Source organism: Taudactylus pleione, unplaced genomic scaffold (genome assembly GCF_031769625.1).
Source record: "Taudactylus pleione unplaced genomic scaffold, aTauple2 ptg000644l, whole genome shotgun sequence".
NCBI classification, from domain to species: Eukaryota; Metazoa; Chordata; class Amphibia; order Anura; family Myobatrachidae; genus Taudactylus; species Taudactylus pleione.
Genome location: NW_028285046.1, coordinates 1,731,347 through 1,748,363, shown reverse-complemented (window position 1 = coordinate 1,748,363; position 17,017 = coordinate 1,731,347). Strand labels below are relative to the sequence as shown.

The window sequence follows — 17,017 nt, the reverse complement described above, 5'->3', positions numbered from 1 at the left end:
AGTACTCTCTCATACATACATACATACATGAAGGTCATATTTAACTATTTTTAAAACCATCACAAATTGCGTCATTGAGGCCCCGTCACCCTCTTTAAAATGCCGCGATTCACGACAACGTGGAACCACAATTACTGGATTCAACACGAACTGAATCCTCAAGCTGCACTGGGGCAAGGGGCAGTGGGTGGGATCCAGGAGGTTGGACTACTCTCTCGGGAGAGCTTCCCGAAATTCGGTTGTCTCCTGGGCATTCTGGTTAGAGTAGGGAAGTATAATAAAGATACTTATACTCTAGCTTATACATGAAGCAGCAGTACTAAAGATTGTGTCGGAATAGCCCCATGACAAAAATTCTACAATCACTAGGGAACCAAGTAAAATTTTTGTCTGAAGTAGAGTATGATGCAAGTACACTATACTAAATAGTAATATACCCACAATATTTAATATCAATATCTTCCACCCCACATCTTTTATTTGTAGTCTAAGTAGGTGAATTTTGACTTAAACCGCTCCATAAAAGGGTAGAAAAGAGCAGTAATAATAGATTTGCAGTTTTGTTTGTAAATGTCTGAACACAACATTTTTGATTTGCAAAGTATAAAAATGTTAAGTGGTACATGTTTTTTTTTTTAATTATTAAAAGCAAACTACGTTAATACAACCTGAAGTAATAAAAACTATTTGCTTTATAATATTCACAAATCTATATGAGAAAGTTCCCATATCATAGCATAATTTAGAAGGTTTGCCAATATAAAGAAAGTGTTGTGCATACTGTATGTTGTACACAACCTGTTATAATCTTTGCACAGTTTAAGAATATCATACTCTCCTGAAGGTTGCGAGAGGCTCCAGAATTTTTGGGGCACCCCCCGCATACCCGGAATATACAGATCTCCCGCTGACTTCCTTGTAAAGTGGGCAGGCTGGGGAGATAATTGCCATGAACTGCAGCTCCGTATGGAGGGGTGGGGATAAATGGCGCAAAAATGCATAATTTAGCACCGCCCCCCTCATCACGCTTGCAGCAGTTTGCAGCAGTTTGCAGTGTCGGGGGCCTAATGATATGGTAACCCGGCCATGCCCCCCAAAGTGGCCAAGCTGTGGCAGCTCTCCAGGCATCTCCCGAGGATCATATAATAAGTCAGTAAGTATGAGAATATTTTGACAAGTCCATGCAGTGTAGATGGGAGATGATTGGCAGACTGAAAGCATGGTGTCCATAGGAGAAGAAAACAAATGTTTCACCAATAAAATAAAATTAATTCTCTTGTCTTCAGTTTATGCGATGAAACTTTTACATAAGAATTTGTGAATATTACTAGAAGTTTTTTTTATTTTCTTTAGTATACACACTTTGTTCATTTAGTGGATAAATTTCCTCCATAAAAAAAACACAAACAAAAACAAAACAAAATCAGTCATTTCACAACCGGGCAGACAGCAGCTACAAACCTGATATGTTAACTTTGAATAAAATGGTATCTGTTCCAGATGGGCCACTAGTAACGCAGACATACAACCCAGAATCCTCCAGTTCTGCATTCAGAATCTGGATAGCAGCCCCTGTAATGTGCGTACGGTTAGTCTCCAAAAGCTGAACTCCATTTTTCACCCAGCTGATGCTCTGAACATCCTCTCGAAGCCTGCACTGTAAAACTATCAGGTCTCCAGGACGAGCCAAATACGATTCCATTTCTGGTTTGGTTTCTGGGCCAACTGAGGGGTAGGAAAAAAAATAAATCCGAATTAAAATAAAATGTTACATTTAAGAAAAAAAAAAAAAACATGGGCTGTTGGGATAGCCATTGTTTCTTTGATTACTGGTGATTTAAAGTAATCAGCTGGTCTTTGACAAAGCAATGCCAGCTCTCGAGAAAACTGAACGGTTCCTCAACAAAAAGTTTCTAAATCAACTAAAGTCAGGTCATCCTCCACATGATGGAATCAGACTGTCTGACCAAGTCTAGAGCAGATGATTTTTTCATGGGTATAGGAATCTTCCTTACACTTTCTCTATTGAATTGATAATTTATGGAGTTGGGTTTTGATGGCAAATATAAAGCTATGCAGGTACTTCATGGGTGAAGAACAGGTTTATTAGCGTTAATATTATAATTAGCAGAGAAGCATATTACCAATCATAAACTGTCCAGTGCAAATAAGAAGCAACACGAGACTTCACAGCAAGAGAGCGCAAAAGTAGTCACATCATTATTGTAAAAGAAAGTTATGGAAGGTTGGTCAACACACAAGACGACTCTGCCAAAGGACTCCAGCAAGTTTGGCTACACATGTGACAGATTCATCTTCAGCGTGGCTGGGACCTGTTGCTGGAGTATACGCCCCACACAAGCTGACTGGATTTACAAACATGTCCAATAACAAGCAAATCAATTTCGATTGCATTAATAGACACTCTCATCCAGATGTTTTCCAATTTTGAAGATAAAACTCGACCAATATGAGAGTTTACTGCTAAACTCTCACCCTATTACATTTGGCCCAATGTGGGCTGAAGGAATAGTTAAGAGTCCAACCTACCAATTTATTAGACTAGAAACATCACAAAAACATAAGCGATGGAGATTATAATTTGGACCTCCCCTGAGTGCATTGCAACTACAATAAATGAGCAATAAGCATAAACACTGGCAATTAGCTTGAGGGGACATCCGTAAAGGCTATATTTCACAATTCAAAACACTTCATTTACTACCTGTCAAAAGCAAGAACCACCCCAGTTTTCATTAAAATTTATGCAATTTAATTTCTCAGTGTACTCTGAAATTAAATCAGAACAAATAAATAATTGGTAATAAAAAAATAAAATAATCAATCACAGAAACATTTTGCTCCACAAAATGTAATTAAAAATCTTGACTCAGTCACCATTTTTTGTAGATAAAACCACCAACCACACTCTTGAAATACTTTCTATAATGGACATCAAATATTATTCAGGAAGAAGTTCTTCCCAACACTTTTGCAGACGTTTACAAATGTGTTGCACTTGTAGATTGTTTTGCTTTCACCCTTCTGTCCAGTTCATCTCAAACTAGCTCAATGGGATTTAAGTCAATGATTTGAAGTCTAAATTCTTGTTCTTGCCCTGGAATGTAGTTCCGACATAGCCTGGAGGTAGGTTTTGGGTTAATATCTTGCTGTAGTGTGAGCACTTGACTAAGACCAGAAAAAGCTAATCAAAACACGAAGCATTTTTTTATGGATATTTCCCAATATGTTTAAAATATCTACTCATATGTCTTTTTCCATACTGCTTAACATATTATAATGCATTATTCCATGTATTTTAAAATATTTCCTTTTTAATTTAAGAACTATTAATACAGTATTCTTTTCCCATTTATTATTTTAGTTAATAAATCTTTACAGATCAATAAAAAAAATTTATTGATATGTAAAGATTATCTATTTTTGTCACTATTCATCTTCAAAGCAAACGGACATCGGGTATTAAAAATAAATGTCCAAAGCACATTGATATACATCAAGGATGACTATATTAACCCACCTATGTTCTTCGATTACCATCATAACTGATGTGCACGATGTTTAGAAATGTTGTCACTCTTATGAGTGTTTGAACCTTGAATGAAAATCCTTAAAAGTCCATAGCATCCTGTTCAGGACAATTAGAACAGGAGCAAGGATGAATAAGAACAAGAGGTTGAAGTTCAGGTTCAACACTCTTTGTTGCATGAGCACCATCGGTAGGACATTGGTGTGATAATTGTCCAACTTCTGTATAACATCCCTAAAGGAAAGAAAAGTTTATTTCTACTTTGTTTTTAACTTGCTATTTCACGCCACAGTGTGCATTTATTTTTTATTTTTACCTATATATTTCTGGGGATTCCCCAGTGAAACACATTAAGAAGCGCCAGAACCACCTATTTCAATACAGACCATAGGATATTGCATGGACGTGCAAAATATTGTGGTAGCCCTTTCGGTTCTGAGTCCCCACCTTCCCAAGCTACCCCCAACCAGGCAGTATTTTATCATCATCAGGTACACTGCACGCTACCTGTTCCAACCTACAGGTATCCAACTACTTCAAGAGATATGTGGGGTGCTCTGAGGGGCATGTATGGTGCGCTGAGAGGCATTCCTGGGGCGGTCTGTGGGGTATGTGAGGTGGTCTGAGGGGCATTGATACATATGGGTTGGTCTGAGGGACTTTAAGTGGGGCATAAGGGGTGGTCGGAGTGCTGAACACTATGTAACACTAAAATCTATATATTTATTTGTTTCCATTTTTGCAAACCTATATTTTTTTTTTTTTACCTCTAGCAGCCGACCACTTACCTTTGTACCATCTCACTATATTCACTGAACTTGAATTACTACATTTCAATAAAAATGGAGGAGTCTTAAAACGTTTGAACAGTAGTTTATTTATCATTACACAGGACCACTAAACAACCACTACTACTACTACTACTACTTTGGGGCTATGTCTGCTATAACAAGCTGGCCATTTGGATTTGAGCACCAGAAAAATCACATTGACTAAAAACCTATATAAAATAAATATGCTGATTTTTGAACATTATAATAATACTAGTTACTAACCTTTGGACCAGACTCCTAACTTGTAAAGTAGATACATTTGTCCAGGCCTGCCACTATACTACTATTAACTCCGCAGTAATATTGAGTTTTAGGCTTCACACCTAGAGACTTATACACCAATCAAACATTAAAACCACTGACGACAAGTCAAGTGAATAACCGGATAATCTCATTACAATGACACCTGTCAAGGAGTGGGATATATTAGGCAGCAAATGAACAGTCATTTCTTGTAATTGATGTGTTGGAAGTAGGAAAAATGGGAAAGTATAAGGATCTGAGAGACTTTGACAATGGGCAAATGGTGATGGCTAGATGGGTCAAAGTAGTTCTTGTGGTTTGTTTCCAGTATGCAGTGGTTAGTGCCAACCAAAAGTGGTCCAAGGAATGACAACTGGTGAAGTGGCAACAGAGTCGTTCGCGCCCAAGGCTCTTTGATACGTGTGGGGAGGGAAGGCTAGCCCGTCTGGTCCGATCCCACAGAAGAGCTACTGTAGCACAAATTGCTGAAAAAGTTACTGTGGACTAGTGATAGAAATGGGTCAGAACACACAGTGCATCGCAGCTTGCTGTGTATGAGGCTGCAAAGCTGCAGACTGGTCAGAGTGCCCCATACTGCCCCTTATCTACCACTGAAAGCGCCTACAATGGGCACATGAGTGACAAAACTGGACCACGGAGCAATGGAAGAAGGTGGCTTAGTTTGACGAATCACGTTTACGTGGGGAAAAGATGGCACCAGGATGCACTATGGGAAGAATGCAAGCTGGCAGAGGCAGTGTAATGCTCCGGGCAATATTCTACTGGAAAACCATGGGCCCTGCCATTCATGTGGATGTTTCTTTGACACATACCACCTACCTAAACATTGTAGCAGAATAAGTATACTCCTTCAAGCCAATGGTAGTCCCTGATTGCAGTGGCCTGTTTCAGCAGGATAATGTGCCCTTCAAAATTTTTTGGGGAGGTCTGAGGAACAAGGTGTTGACTTGGCCTCCATACTCCCCAAATCTCATCTGATCGAGCTTCAGTGGGATGTGCTGGAAAAACAAGTCCGAGACAGGGAGGCCCCACCTCACAACTTACAGGACTTAAAGGATCTGCTCCCAACTTCTTGGTGCCAGATACCACAGGACAACTTCAGAGATCTTGTAGAGTCCATGCCTCGATGGGTCAGAGCCGTCTTGGCGGCACAAGGTGAATCTAAACAATATTAGGCAGGTGGTTTTAATGTTATGGCTGATCGGTATAGATGCGGCTTAATAACTCAGTAAGGTTACGATTTGTCTGAGTATTATTTATGGAAGAAAAAAATGTATCAGCAATTACAGTGATTAAACGTATGTAAAGTTTGTTTCTGGGAGGAACTGACTAATATAATCTGACCTTTGAACACATCTTGTATAAACCTCCTCAGCATAGGACAGAGTCCAACAATCTATGAATCAGTACCAAGTGTTCTCTCAAGAAGCAAAGTGCAACAGAGAAAGATGACTAAACAGTGATTTTTTGCCAGAACAAGAAAAAACAGTTTTAGTAAAAGGTCTTGAAATCATCTGCACATTCACCACACCGCCTAATCATCAAAATCACTCACACCATTTTTATCCATAACTCCGATTGTAGCAGCCAGTCTGATGGAGGTTAGAGGTAGATTTATCAAACCTTCTAAAGACGGCAAGTAGAGGTGTTGCTTTTAGCAACCAGATTCTAATACATTCTATAAAATAACTAGAAAATGATTGGTTGCTATAATGCGGGCATTACTGAAAAACGATTGAATAAATAAAGCCCTAATTTATTCTAACCCTTGAAGTGCAGGTAAAGGTAGCCTATTGTGGGTTAAACCACATTTCTGAACAACGACGCTATCCACTTTCTAGAACAGCGGAGGTAGCCATTTTGTGAAGTGAATGATGACTCAGCACATTTTGTGCCTCAGCCATATAATGATTACTGAATGGGTAGAGTAAATACTTACTAGAGTAAATCATTTAAGCTCACAAAATGGCCGCTTCTCCTGTTTAAGGGGACGGTTATGTTCACCACAGGAATTCGAGGTCTGTGCTGTAAACCAATATACACCTTAGAACACAGAGGATTTTTCTGTGCCATAAGAACCTGCCTGTTCACACAAAACTTGCCGCCCCCCCCTCACTACAGTGTGCTCATGTAAACAGACACATTGATCTAAGAACACGGCTGACAAGGCAAATACACCCAAGTAGATAAACCATACAAGTTACCCAAAAATATTTCTATTTACACATGATATTTAAAACATTTTAAAGACCAATAATTCCCTTCTCGAAGAGAAAATAAATCAATCTCAGGCCTATATAAAGAGGTTTAAAAGTAAAGCAATATCAGAGCCCCATTGAAAGAGATGTCAATAAAGAATCTTTATAGGAAAGTAACATGTTGCTATGCAACCATTATTTTTGGAAAGGGTAAGTGCTGAGACATGTACCGTAGTTATTTAGCATTTTAACAGCACTTTGTCTTCTTTAAGAGATTCCAAACAGGGACAGATGCGTTTTCTCTTTTATGCTGTTTTATATGGTCATAAAGCATCACACACAGAGCAGACTCTCACACAAGAGAAGAACTTTCTTTATACCCACAATAGAGCCATTAGAGGAATGGCCTTAAACAAGGACTGACTGGTTCTAGGTGCATGTAAAAGTCACAATGTTGTATTGTTAATAATTAAATGCCGGCACTTCTGATATGATGTTACATGACCAATGGCACTCTGTTATTGTCAGTTGCAGATTTGCTGACAATTGCGGCAGAAGGCAATTTAATCTGTTGTTTCTATCCTTCTGACAGAAAAAATTAACTTAGCTCAAATTTTAGCTTGAGGCAACTGGCCAAAATAATGACGCTCAGGTGGTATGACGGACAAGGGAGAGGATTTAATTTCAGACCTGCCCCTGGCTTGTTATATCAAATTGGAGAAGAGGAACAAGCGAAAAATTCAATCATATAAATAGCTTGCAATCTTGAGTGTTGTGCTTATGCCAGCCACAAACACGTTTAAATGGAGGGTAACATATAGATGAAGGGGTCCACCAATCTTTAGACAGTTCCTATAGTTCCACATTTTTTCCATTATTTATTTTTTTAAAGTAATTTATAGAGCGCACACATATTCCGCAGCGCTGGACAGTGACTATTTGGTCATTCACATCAGTCCCTACCCTAGTGAAGCTCACAGTCTATACAGTGGCGTAAGCTCGTCCTAGACGCCCAGAGGCAAGTTCTAATTTGGTGCAACCCCCCCCGTCACAGCTGCTGACACTGTAATATAGCATTTCGCAAGCACATACACATGCGGTTGCACACAGAATATAGGCATGCCATGGAGGAGTGAGACAGAGAGTTGTGGGTGAGTGGGGCACCAAACGTGTCACACTGACAAAAGAAGCTGAGGAGCAGCAACGCCAATGAGTAAAGACAGTCTATAGATATACAGAGGCGGCAGACAGGGGCGCGGGTACAGATTACCCGGGCCTCCTGAGAGGCCCGGGTCCGGCGCCGCCCCCTCCCCCTCCCTCACATCAGCCCAGCACACAGCATGTGCTGAGCAGCAGCCACAGCAGTCTCCTATGCCTGTAGGGGGAGCGATCGCACTGATCGCGCCCCCCTGGCTTTGAGTAGGGTTGAGGGGTCTCAGAGCGCCCCCCCCTCCCCAGCGCTGCAAAGCTATTTTTTTTTTCCGGGAAGTGGGCGTGACCACGCCTCCCACGATTAGGCCACGCCCCGTTGCACAGGCCCACCGCGGCTCTTGGCGGGCCTGGCAGCAGCTGATGGTCTTATACGGAGCTCTCCAGTGTCTTCTCAGGTGTCGGTAGGTGCCAAATATCGGGCGGCCGTGATGGTACACTCAGGGGACAGCCCTAAGTGGGGTGAATATATTGTGGGAAATGGAGGAGGTGCCCCTTAAGTGCTGTAGCCAGGCGGCAGGCGCCTCCTTTGTCTCCCATAGTTCTGCCCCGGAGTCTATAATTCCCTACCACATGTACAAACACACGAATATTATATGAAGTATATAGCATCAAAATGGACTGGTTCATTGTTAACACTGATCAACATAATACACGAACATAAAATAAATAAAGCATTTTCTTTGCTGGATTATCCTGACAAAGGTCTCTCTCATAAGACCAAAATGATGACATTTAGCCTTGAGACGTTCATGCAAATCAAAAAACCTGCAGAGTGCTCTCTTATTGTTTAGGAATATATGTGTGTGTAGAGATATAGATTATATAGAGAGAGATAGCGATATATATTGTATAGAGAGAGAGAGAGAAGATAGATACACACACTACTGCACTTCATTCATATCACAGTGGGTTATAAAACGCCATTATACATAAGATACGCTAGTCGCTTGAATCAATTTCACCTATCAAACTCATTTCTGTGGCATAAACCCCTATGCTCTTATTTCTATTGGTTCAGCTGATGCTCTCAGAATAGAGAGAAGAGTGGTCTTTTCTGATAAATAGGTCTGCTACTGAATTGGATATAGAGATAGAGATAGAGATATCTCTATTTATTCACAATGCAAGTGAGCAGCACTGCCTTCAAAAAATGATATGAATAGCCGGTGCCCTCCTAGGTATCCACAGCAAGGATCCAATAATGTAGCAAAGGGTCGCAGGTGGCACTCAGGAACCTTATATACCAAACACCGTCACCTCGTGCACCACAGACGCCGGAGGGGAGGTCCAGCGTCTGTGGTGCACGAAGTGACGGTGTTGGGTATATAAGGTTAGTGTTATTGTTTATGTTTTATCATGATGACGAGACCATTAAAGTCTTGAAACGTTGACATTTGGTAAACCAGCTGTGTACTGGCATTTATTGCTCCCGAGTGCCGCCTGTGACCCTTTGCGCTATATATATATTATATATATATATATATGAGAAAGGTATCTCCTGGTATGGGTGTCATAACATTTGAAAGGAGTGGCGGCCACAGACGGTCAGGGGCTGTGCTTTATAGCAATAGGCTGCACAGCCCCTGCACTGCATTGAGGAGGAGGTGTAATATGTGGTCTTTAAGTTAAAACACCGCACATTACACCTCCTCCTCCGTGCGGTGAAGGGAGCTATAAAAGCACAGCCCCTGACCATCTGAGGGAGGGGCGATATGGGGGAAGTGGGCGCCAGAACGATTTTATGTTGCCCCCCAACATAAAATCATCAGACACTCCCTGCCTCCTCCTGCAATATCTTAAATAGAAAAACCACCAAAGTGGCTTCCAAAAATATAAATGCGTTTGGTGTGGACCCATACTAAAAAAACAATATAATAAAACGCATATCTGGGCAAATCTTGGCAGAGCTCCCTCCTGTGATTTCCTTCAACTCCAAAACATAGGAATCAGTCTATCCACCAAGCAAAAAACAATCAAAGAGGATCACAGCGTACCATAAAATAAAGAAAAACTACAAATAACAAATGCGCTTATAATATAAAAAACAGAGTAAACAAACCAACGCGTTTTGTATAAAGGCACTGTGCCTACACTGAAATCATTCATATTTTTTACACACACGCTTTGGGCCTCATTTATCAACATGTTGCGTACGGTAAATGGTGCTCCAGCCAATCAGTTCCGAACTGTCATTTTTCAAACAGATGACAGTTAGGAGCTGATTGGCTGGAGCACAGTTTATCAATTTATTAGTATTATTATAGTAAAAATAAAGTGAAAAAGGGTGTTTTCACACCCTTTTCACATTATTTTAGTATCACCTAAAGTTACTAAAGGGCAATTGTAGTAGAATTCATAAAATTCTACTCTAACCCCTAATTATCACTTAATTTTAGTAATAAGATCGCATTCCCATCATTGTAATGGGAAATGCGATCTGGCTGGTAGTTACTAAAAATAAAATTGTGAAAAAATACCGGGGGAAGCCCTGTGATAATAACGCCACCTGGTGGTGGAGTTATCCAGGGTCTCCCCAACCGGTTACCGGACTCCTGCTCCGCTCTAACAGGCAGAGCAGAGCCCGCCCCAGTGATCAGCTGTGTGGTCTAAACCAGTGGTTCTCAAACTCGGTCCTCAGGACCCCACACAGTTCACGTTTTGCAGGTCACCCAGCAAGTGCACAGGTGTAATTATTACTCAATGACACATTTTAAAAGGTCCACAGGTGGAGCGAATTATTTCACTTGATTCAGTGTGGAGATATGGAAAACATGCAATGTTTGGGGTCCTGAGGACCGAGTTTGAGAACCTGTGGTCTAAACAGACTACATGCTGATCTCTGCTAAAAAAAAAAAAACAAACAAAAAAAAAACTAACTAACTTACCTGAGTCCAGGGACCGGTGCTCCGGCCATGTCCTCCCTCCGGTCAGCTGGTCTTCCATCCTGCACTGGGACCTGGTCACCAGGTGACCGTGTCCCAGTGCAGGATGGGAGATCAGCTGACTTGACACCACCGGAGCCCGATCACCGGAAGGTAAGCGCAATTAAGTGAGGTGGAGGCGGGGGGGGGTTGAGGATGTCATGATCGTGAGGGATGGGGCTGGCTTAGCGGCGGCCAGTTGGCGCATGCACGGGCACTTGTCACGGTATTTTTTGCGAAAATACCGTGATAAGTTTGCGAAGGGGATTCGCAGCTGAATTTGCAATGTGAATTCAGTCGGTAATATCACACTGCAATCTGCATTCCAAATGCGGATTGTAGGAAATAGAGCCCTTAATGAGACCCTTTGTGTGACAGTAGTTAACAGATGGTAGGAGTTCCTAAATAAATCCTTTTTACGCTCTGATTCTATAATGCAAGAACAAAAAACATTCAAAAGAAGTTTTTATAGCTACTCTAATGCCTGGGTCTATTTACTAAACCTTGGATGGCTATAAAGTGAACGGCGATAAAGTACCAACCAATCAGCTCCTGTCATTTTTCAAACAGCCTGTGACATGGCAGTTAGGAGCTGTTTGGCTGGTACCTTATAGCCGTTCACTTTATCTCCATCCAGAGATTAGTAAATAGGTCCCTATATAATCCTCATGATTATACAACTGTGTAGGTCCGCAATCAGATTAGGACTCCACACTTAAGAGTAACCTTGAGATCACCCGGTTTTGTAAATGTACAACTCTACAGCTGGCTGACGGCAGTTTAAAATGTCCCTGTGCCACACAGAATAATTTTGGGATTCCATAGAATATGCATTCTTCATTGTACACAATGTGGTGTGACATTACACCATAACCGAACATATCCAATATATCATCATCTTTGCCCCTGCTACCTCCATCTACCACATGCATTAATGTCTTATTAACCACCTACAGCAGTGGTTCCCTAACTGGGCGCTCTCACCGGGGGTGCTGGAGGCCAGTGGTCTAATGAGACTGGGCAGTTTTATTTTTATTATATTTTTTGCACACTGGGAGAGAGAGGTTGAGCCGCAGAGTGGGAGGTGTGGGGGAAGGGGGGGTTGTTTGTGATGAACGGGATGAGCATACAGCAGTAGCCCTGGCTGTCAGTGGAAAGTGACAGGTACTGAATTGCGAAGGGTGGCTGTTGCTGAATGGGGTGCTACAAACAATATATACCTTAGAATACAGAGGATTTTTCTGAGCCATAAGTACACGCCTGTTCACGCAAAACATGCCATGCACCATTCCCCCACTATAGTGTACTCATGTAAACAGACATCTTAATCTAGGAACACAGTGGACAAGGCAAATACACCCAAGTACATAAACCATACAAGTTACCCAAAAATATTTCTATTTACACAGGAAAAACTTGGCGTTACCCTATAGAAGCCCATGGGCTTCTTACCGCATCCGCTCGTCGCCACCCTGGCTGTCCCGCACCTCTCCATGCTGGCCCTCACACTCACCTTAGCCTCCTGCGTGCCAGCCCGTGCTCCTCCAGGGACCTCCGCCTCCTCCTAATCTTCTTCCAGATGCAGGGAGGAGGAGTAGGAGCTCGGGACTTCCTGCACAGGTCACCAGCAGGAAGTTCCTGTGGCTCGGAGGGAGCAGGGTCCCACGGAGACTACGTCACCCGCCGTCGGCTGCTGCGCAAAGGGCAGCTCTTATCGCAAGTGCAAGTAAGGTTGCAGTGACTGGCGGTAAGTACACTGCAACCTTAGGACATCCCGGCCTATAAGTGTAGATTTTGTTTGCCAAAATTTTCAGAATTGTTTGACATGTCTAATAGAGTACTGTGCCCCAGTGGTGTTATGGAGGTCGGTGACACAAAGTGTGCCAAACAGCACCACTGCAAGTGTCGAAGGTGCGTGTACCCAAAAGGGGGTGTAGTCTTGGATGGAAGGGGCGTGGCCGTATGGCACTTCCCCGGTTTTGTCACTCAGGGGAGGGCCAGATAAATGCGGAGGAGCCAGCATTTTGGATCCACCCCCTTGGAAAGGTGACACCCTGTGCGGCCCGAACCCCCCTAGTTATACCACTGCTGCACCCCCCTTGATTTTATATTCAATTCAGACCAGGGACGTGCGGTCAGGGTAGGCAGGGGAAGGAGAGCCTCCCCTGTCATACCCCCTCCCGTATCATACTCTCTGTCATGCTCCAGAGTTTTGATATGTTTTACACGTGTGCCACCCAGTCACTGACCTCATTTAGGCTGGATACCAAGGTGCACAAATAAAAATACACAATATAAATCTATATAAAAATATGCACTATACTGTCAAAAGCACCTGTCCTCAAGTGGAGTTGCTGGTGAGATAGAGGTTCTCTAATGTGATGAACATTTAATCCAAAAGGGTTTGTTCTTCCGTTACATGATCTTTTATTGTAAATAGATTTCTGAGGTAAAGAGACAATAATAGGTTTGAACTGCCCTCAGAAACCATTCTAAATGATATACATTCCAGTACAGCTATCATATTCTCAGATACACCCTACATAGTAGTAAAGATACTATGTCTCTGTGACTTTCCTGATCTGCTAACAAACAAGGTGTATTGTAGAACTGTGGAACTCTATATCCCCACACACCAATGATAAACCACCTACTGACCGAAAAACAAATACATGCTTTCAATAAGTCTAAAATGTGGTTAAGAATAAGATAATTACATTATTTGTATTAGAGGGCCCATTTTGCATTACTTGTCCTATACCAAAGTACCAACCAATCCACTTGTCTCATTTTACAGGCGGTGTCTGAAAAAAATGACAGGTGCTGTTTGGTTGGTATTTTCTCTCTCTCCAAGCTTTGATACATATCCCACTATGTCATACAGAAGAAACCCCAGCACCGCTAAAAAGTCAGGGGCCATTTTACACGTTTAAAAATTTGGAGGGGGCGTGGCGCCCTGCTAAAACAGCCTAGCGGGACCACTAAAAGATATATCATTTTTTTATCTAGATTTGAACCAAATGTACTAATAATGGATTTGTCCTTTTGAATATATGTGAATTAAGGACATTGCGTAAAGGACTGTACAATGGAAGGTTGTCTATACCTAAAATGGGTAGCCATCTGGTGACACCTCCAGTGGTCAAGAGAAGACTGGTGACATTGTTGAGGTAAGAGGCATAAAGAGTGTCATGCCTCAGTGATGTCACAAGCTCCTGGAAAATAAGATAGGTTGTTTTTTTTTTTTGTTTTTTTTTAAATAGCTGCTTTCACTATGAAATAGTTATGGTACAGAGGCCCTGATTCAGAGCCGGACGTTCTGACAGAGCGCTCGCTCTGAATCAGGGTCAGCCTTCTTGTTTTTTTTTAGAGCGGCCTCCCGGCCGCTCGTTCACCTGTGGGTGACCACCCACAGCTATAGTGAGCGGCTAGGAAGATGGTCGCGATGGTCAAGACCATCGCGACCATCGGGCTTGCGATGAGACCCTTGTGGTAGGGTCTCGTTGCCGCAAGCCCCAGAGAGCTTTCGGCTCAAACAGAGCCGAAAGCTCTCCCACTGACACCACTTGTGATGTCAGTGGGGCCGGCCTAAGACGGTAGGCGTTCCCACGCCCCCGGCCCGCCCACCAAAGGGGGCGTGCTGTCACTCAACATCGACAGCACGCCCACTTTGGTACGAGACCCGGAGCGACGGTTTGCCCGTCGCTATCCGTGTCTCACGCATGCACACGACGGAGCCGGCTCTGTCGTGCGCATGCGCACTGGGCCACCATCGACACGCTTGCGAGCGCATATCGCTCGAGCGGGTCTGAATCAGGCCCAGAGTGCGGTTATATTCCAATATTTGCAAGGGACAGAAACCGAAGATAGAATGTGGAAAACTGAAAAAAACATTCACAAGAAAATACATCCTCATTATATGAAGTGATGTGCTAAACCCAATAGACAAGAGTAGATACAACAGAATCAATCAATGTTCAGTTAGTTCTCCCCAAATAAGATTTTTTACATTAAGGGGTCAATTTAATGAGCCGCGAAGGGGAGAAGTTCTTTTGCATGGCACCTCCTCTTGCAACCAGAACTCATTCTGGACTCGCTGCCATTTGGGGCTGCGAACAAAAATCAGCGAGTCTGGAGCTACACTATGGGGCATATCCAATTAGCCGAGGGGTTTACCCTGCGACTTATTGTCGCGCTGGACGGGATTCAATTAGCGGGAATTCCACGCGCGCGAGTCCCCGCTGATTGACTTTACCTCGCACCTCATGTAGGTGCGAGGTAAAATCAGCGTGAGGCCGCCCTATTCGGCCTCGTGCCAGAGGGTATTACACACTGATTCCGCAGTTCTCACGGAATCATTGTGTTCTCGCGCGGGAGTCCCGGTCTAATGACGCGGGGAAATAGCTATTTAATTGAATAGCTAAACCCCGCGTCGCGGGATTTTTGCCTGTCAATTATCTGCGGGAGAAATCCCGCGGCTAATTGGACATGCCCCTATGTAGACAAAAGTGATTGGATACCGACAGCAAATAGATCAATGAGATTATATTGACGTCAGTACTTTGCAGTACTCACTGTACGTGGTGGACCTACAGACACCTTCATGGCAAACTGTCCACAAGTATGTTTTACCATTCCACACTAAGAGCCATATTCAATTAGAGGCAAAGTTTTCGCCTGTCCGACTGTTCGCCTGTTTCAGAGGCGAATTTATTCCGTGCTCGTCCCCGCTTTTCGACTAATTCAATTGCAAAACAGGCGAAAATGGAAATAGGCGAATGCAGAACAGGTGAAAAGTACTGAAAGAATTGGGGAAATCAGTCTGTACCCCAGAAAAAGATGCTCTAACATAAGGAATCAATATAGATGTGTACTAATAGCGCTAATAAAACTATTTTGCATACTTAAATTGTGTAAATTGCTTGCTGTTAGCGTCTTTGTAAAAGTGGTGAAGAATGGCATAAAGCTGTATTTTTGGGTGAAAATAAGTAGTCCTATCAAATTTGGGGTGCTTGAAAATGGGTGCAAGCATATTTTTATGTCTCTAAAGGGAATTTAAAAAAAACGTGAAAATCCCACCTGCTGCATGCACCTGCAATCCCAAAAACACCTGACCCATACTTGTGGACCCCCAAGAAGTCTTTTTCGCTACTTTTAATGTTTATCGCCCCACTGTATAAAATTTTCATCCCAAAAAATGACATGTCTTTTTTGGGGTGTTCTTAGGTTTTAGTTTTTTTTTTTTTTTTGCGTATTTGTCCTTTAGGGGGCTGTCCCAAGGGGTCTGAGTTGTTTCCCCACGTTTGCACCCCAAAATAAAGATTTTGCATTTCTCTTCACCAGCTATTGATTGGAGAATCATTTTTGGAGAATTGTTTCCACTTAGGCGAAATTGTCCTGGAATTGAATTTGGCGAATTTTTTTTTAAGGCAAATTTTTCACAAAACAGGCGGCGAATATGGCTTTTCGCCTCTAATTGAATTCCCCTCTAAGTACAGTGACAAACTGTGACACTGAAGCTCAAGTTGGCCTAGAACACACCCATCGCTCCATATCGTCCCAGAGGTTTTCAATGGTGTTAAGATCTGTACTCTGAACTGGCCAGTCTAACTGGGTTATCGAATTTTCTGTATACCAGTCCAGCGTCGACCTGGAAACATAACAGATGGCATTCTCATCCTGATAAAAAAAATGTGTTGTTTCTGTAGAACTGTAAGTGCATGGGCCTCCCCACTTGTCGAAAACGCCACATTTGCGGCCATTTCAAACTTGTATGCAATAGTATGAAATTCGCTTGTGCGGGGGTGTCCAATTACTTTTGTCTACATAGTGTACCATAAGTGTGACATATAGCACTTGAGGCAAGTAAAATCAACCCCCCCTAATGACGACACAAAAGGCATAATCAGCAGATGTTTTTACAAGCAAAAAGAAAAAGCACTCCCAAATCTCTTACTTCAAAAACAATTGTCAATATTTACATACATAAATGATACATTTAATCTCTTTCCATTAATGGCATTCCTGAGCTGTAATGCA

The 17,017-nt window shown here is 42.4% G+C and overlaps 1 protein-coding gene across 6 annotated transcripts in view; it reads right to left on the bottom strand.

Moving 5' to 3' along the window:
• The window catches only part of FGFR1 (fibroblast growth factor receptor 1), an 89,964-nt gene that overhangs the window by 40,518 nt on the left and 32,429 nt on the right, over window positions 1-17,017 (bottom strand). For 4 of the 6 annotated variants that reach the window (XM_088455158.1, XM_088455160.1, XM_088455159.1 and 1 more), the window contains exon 3: window positions 1,462-1,725. The exons of the other annotated variants lie outside the window; for them this stretch is intronic. In XM_088455158.1, coding sequence (XP_088311284.1) covers window positions 1,462-1,725 — 264 coding nt within the window. The remainder of the gene's footprint in view (window positions 1-1,461; window positions 1,726-17,017) is intronic. 6 annotated transcript variants of the gene reach the window in all.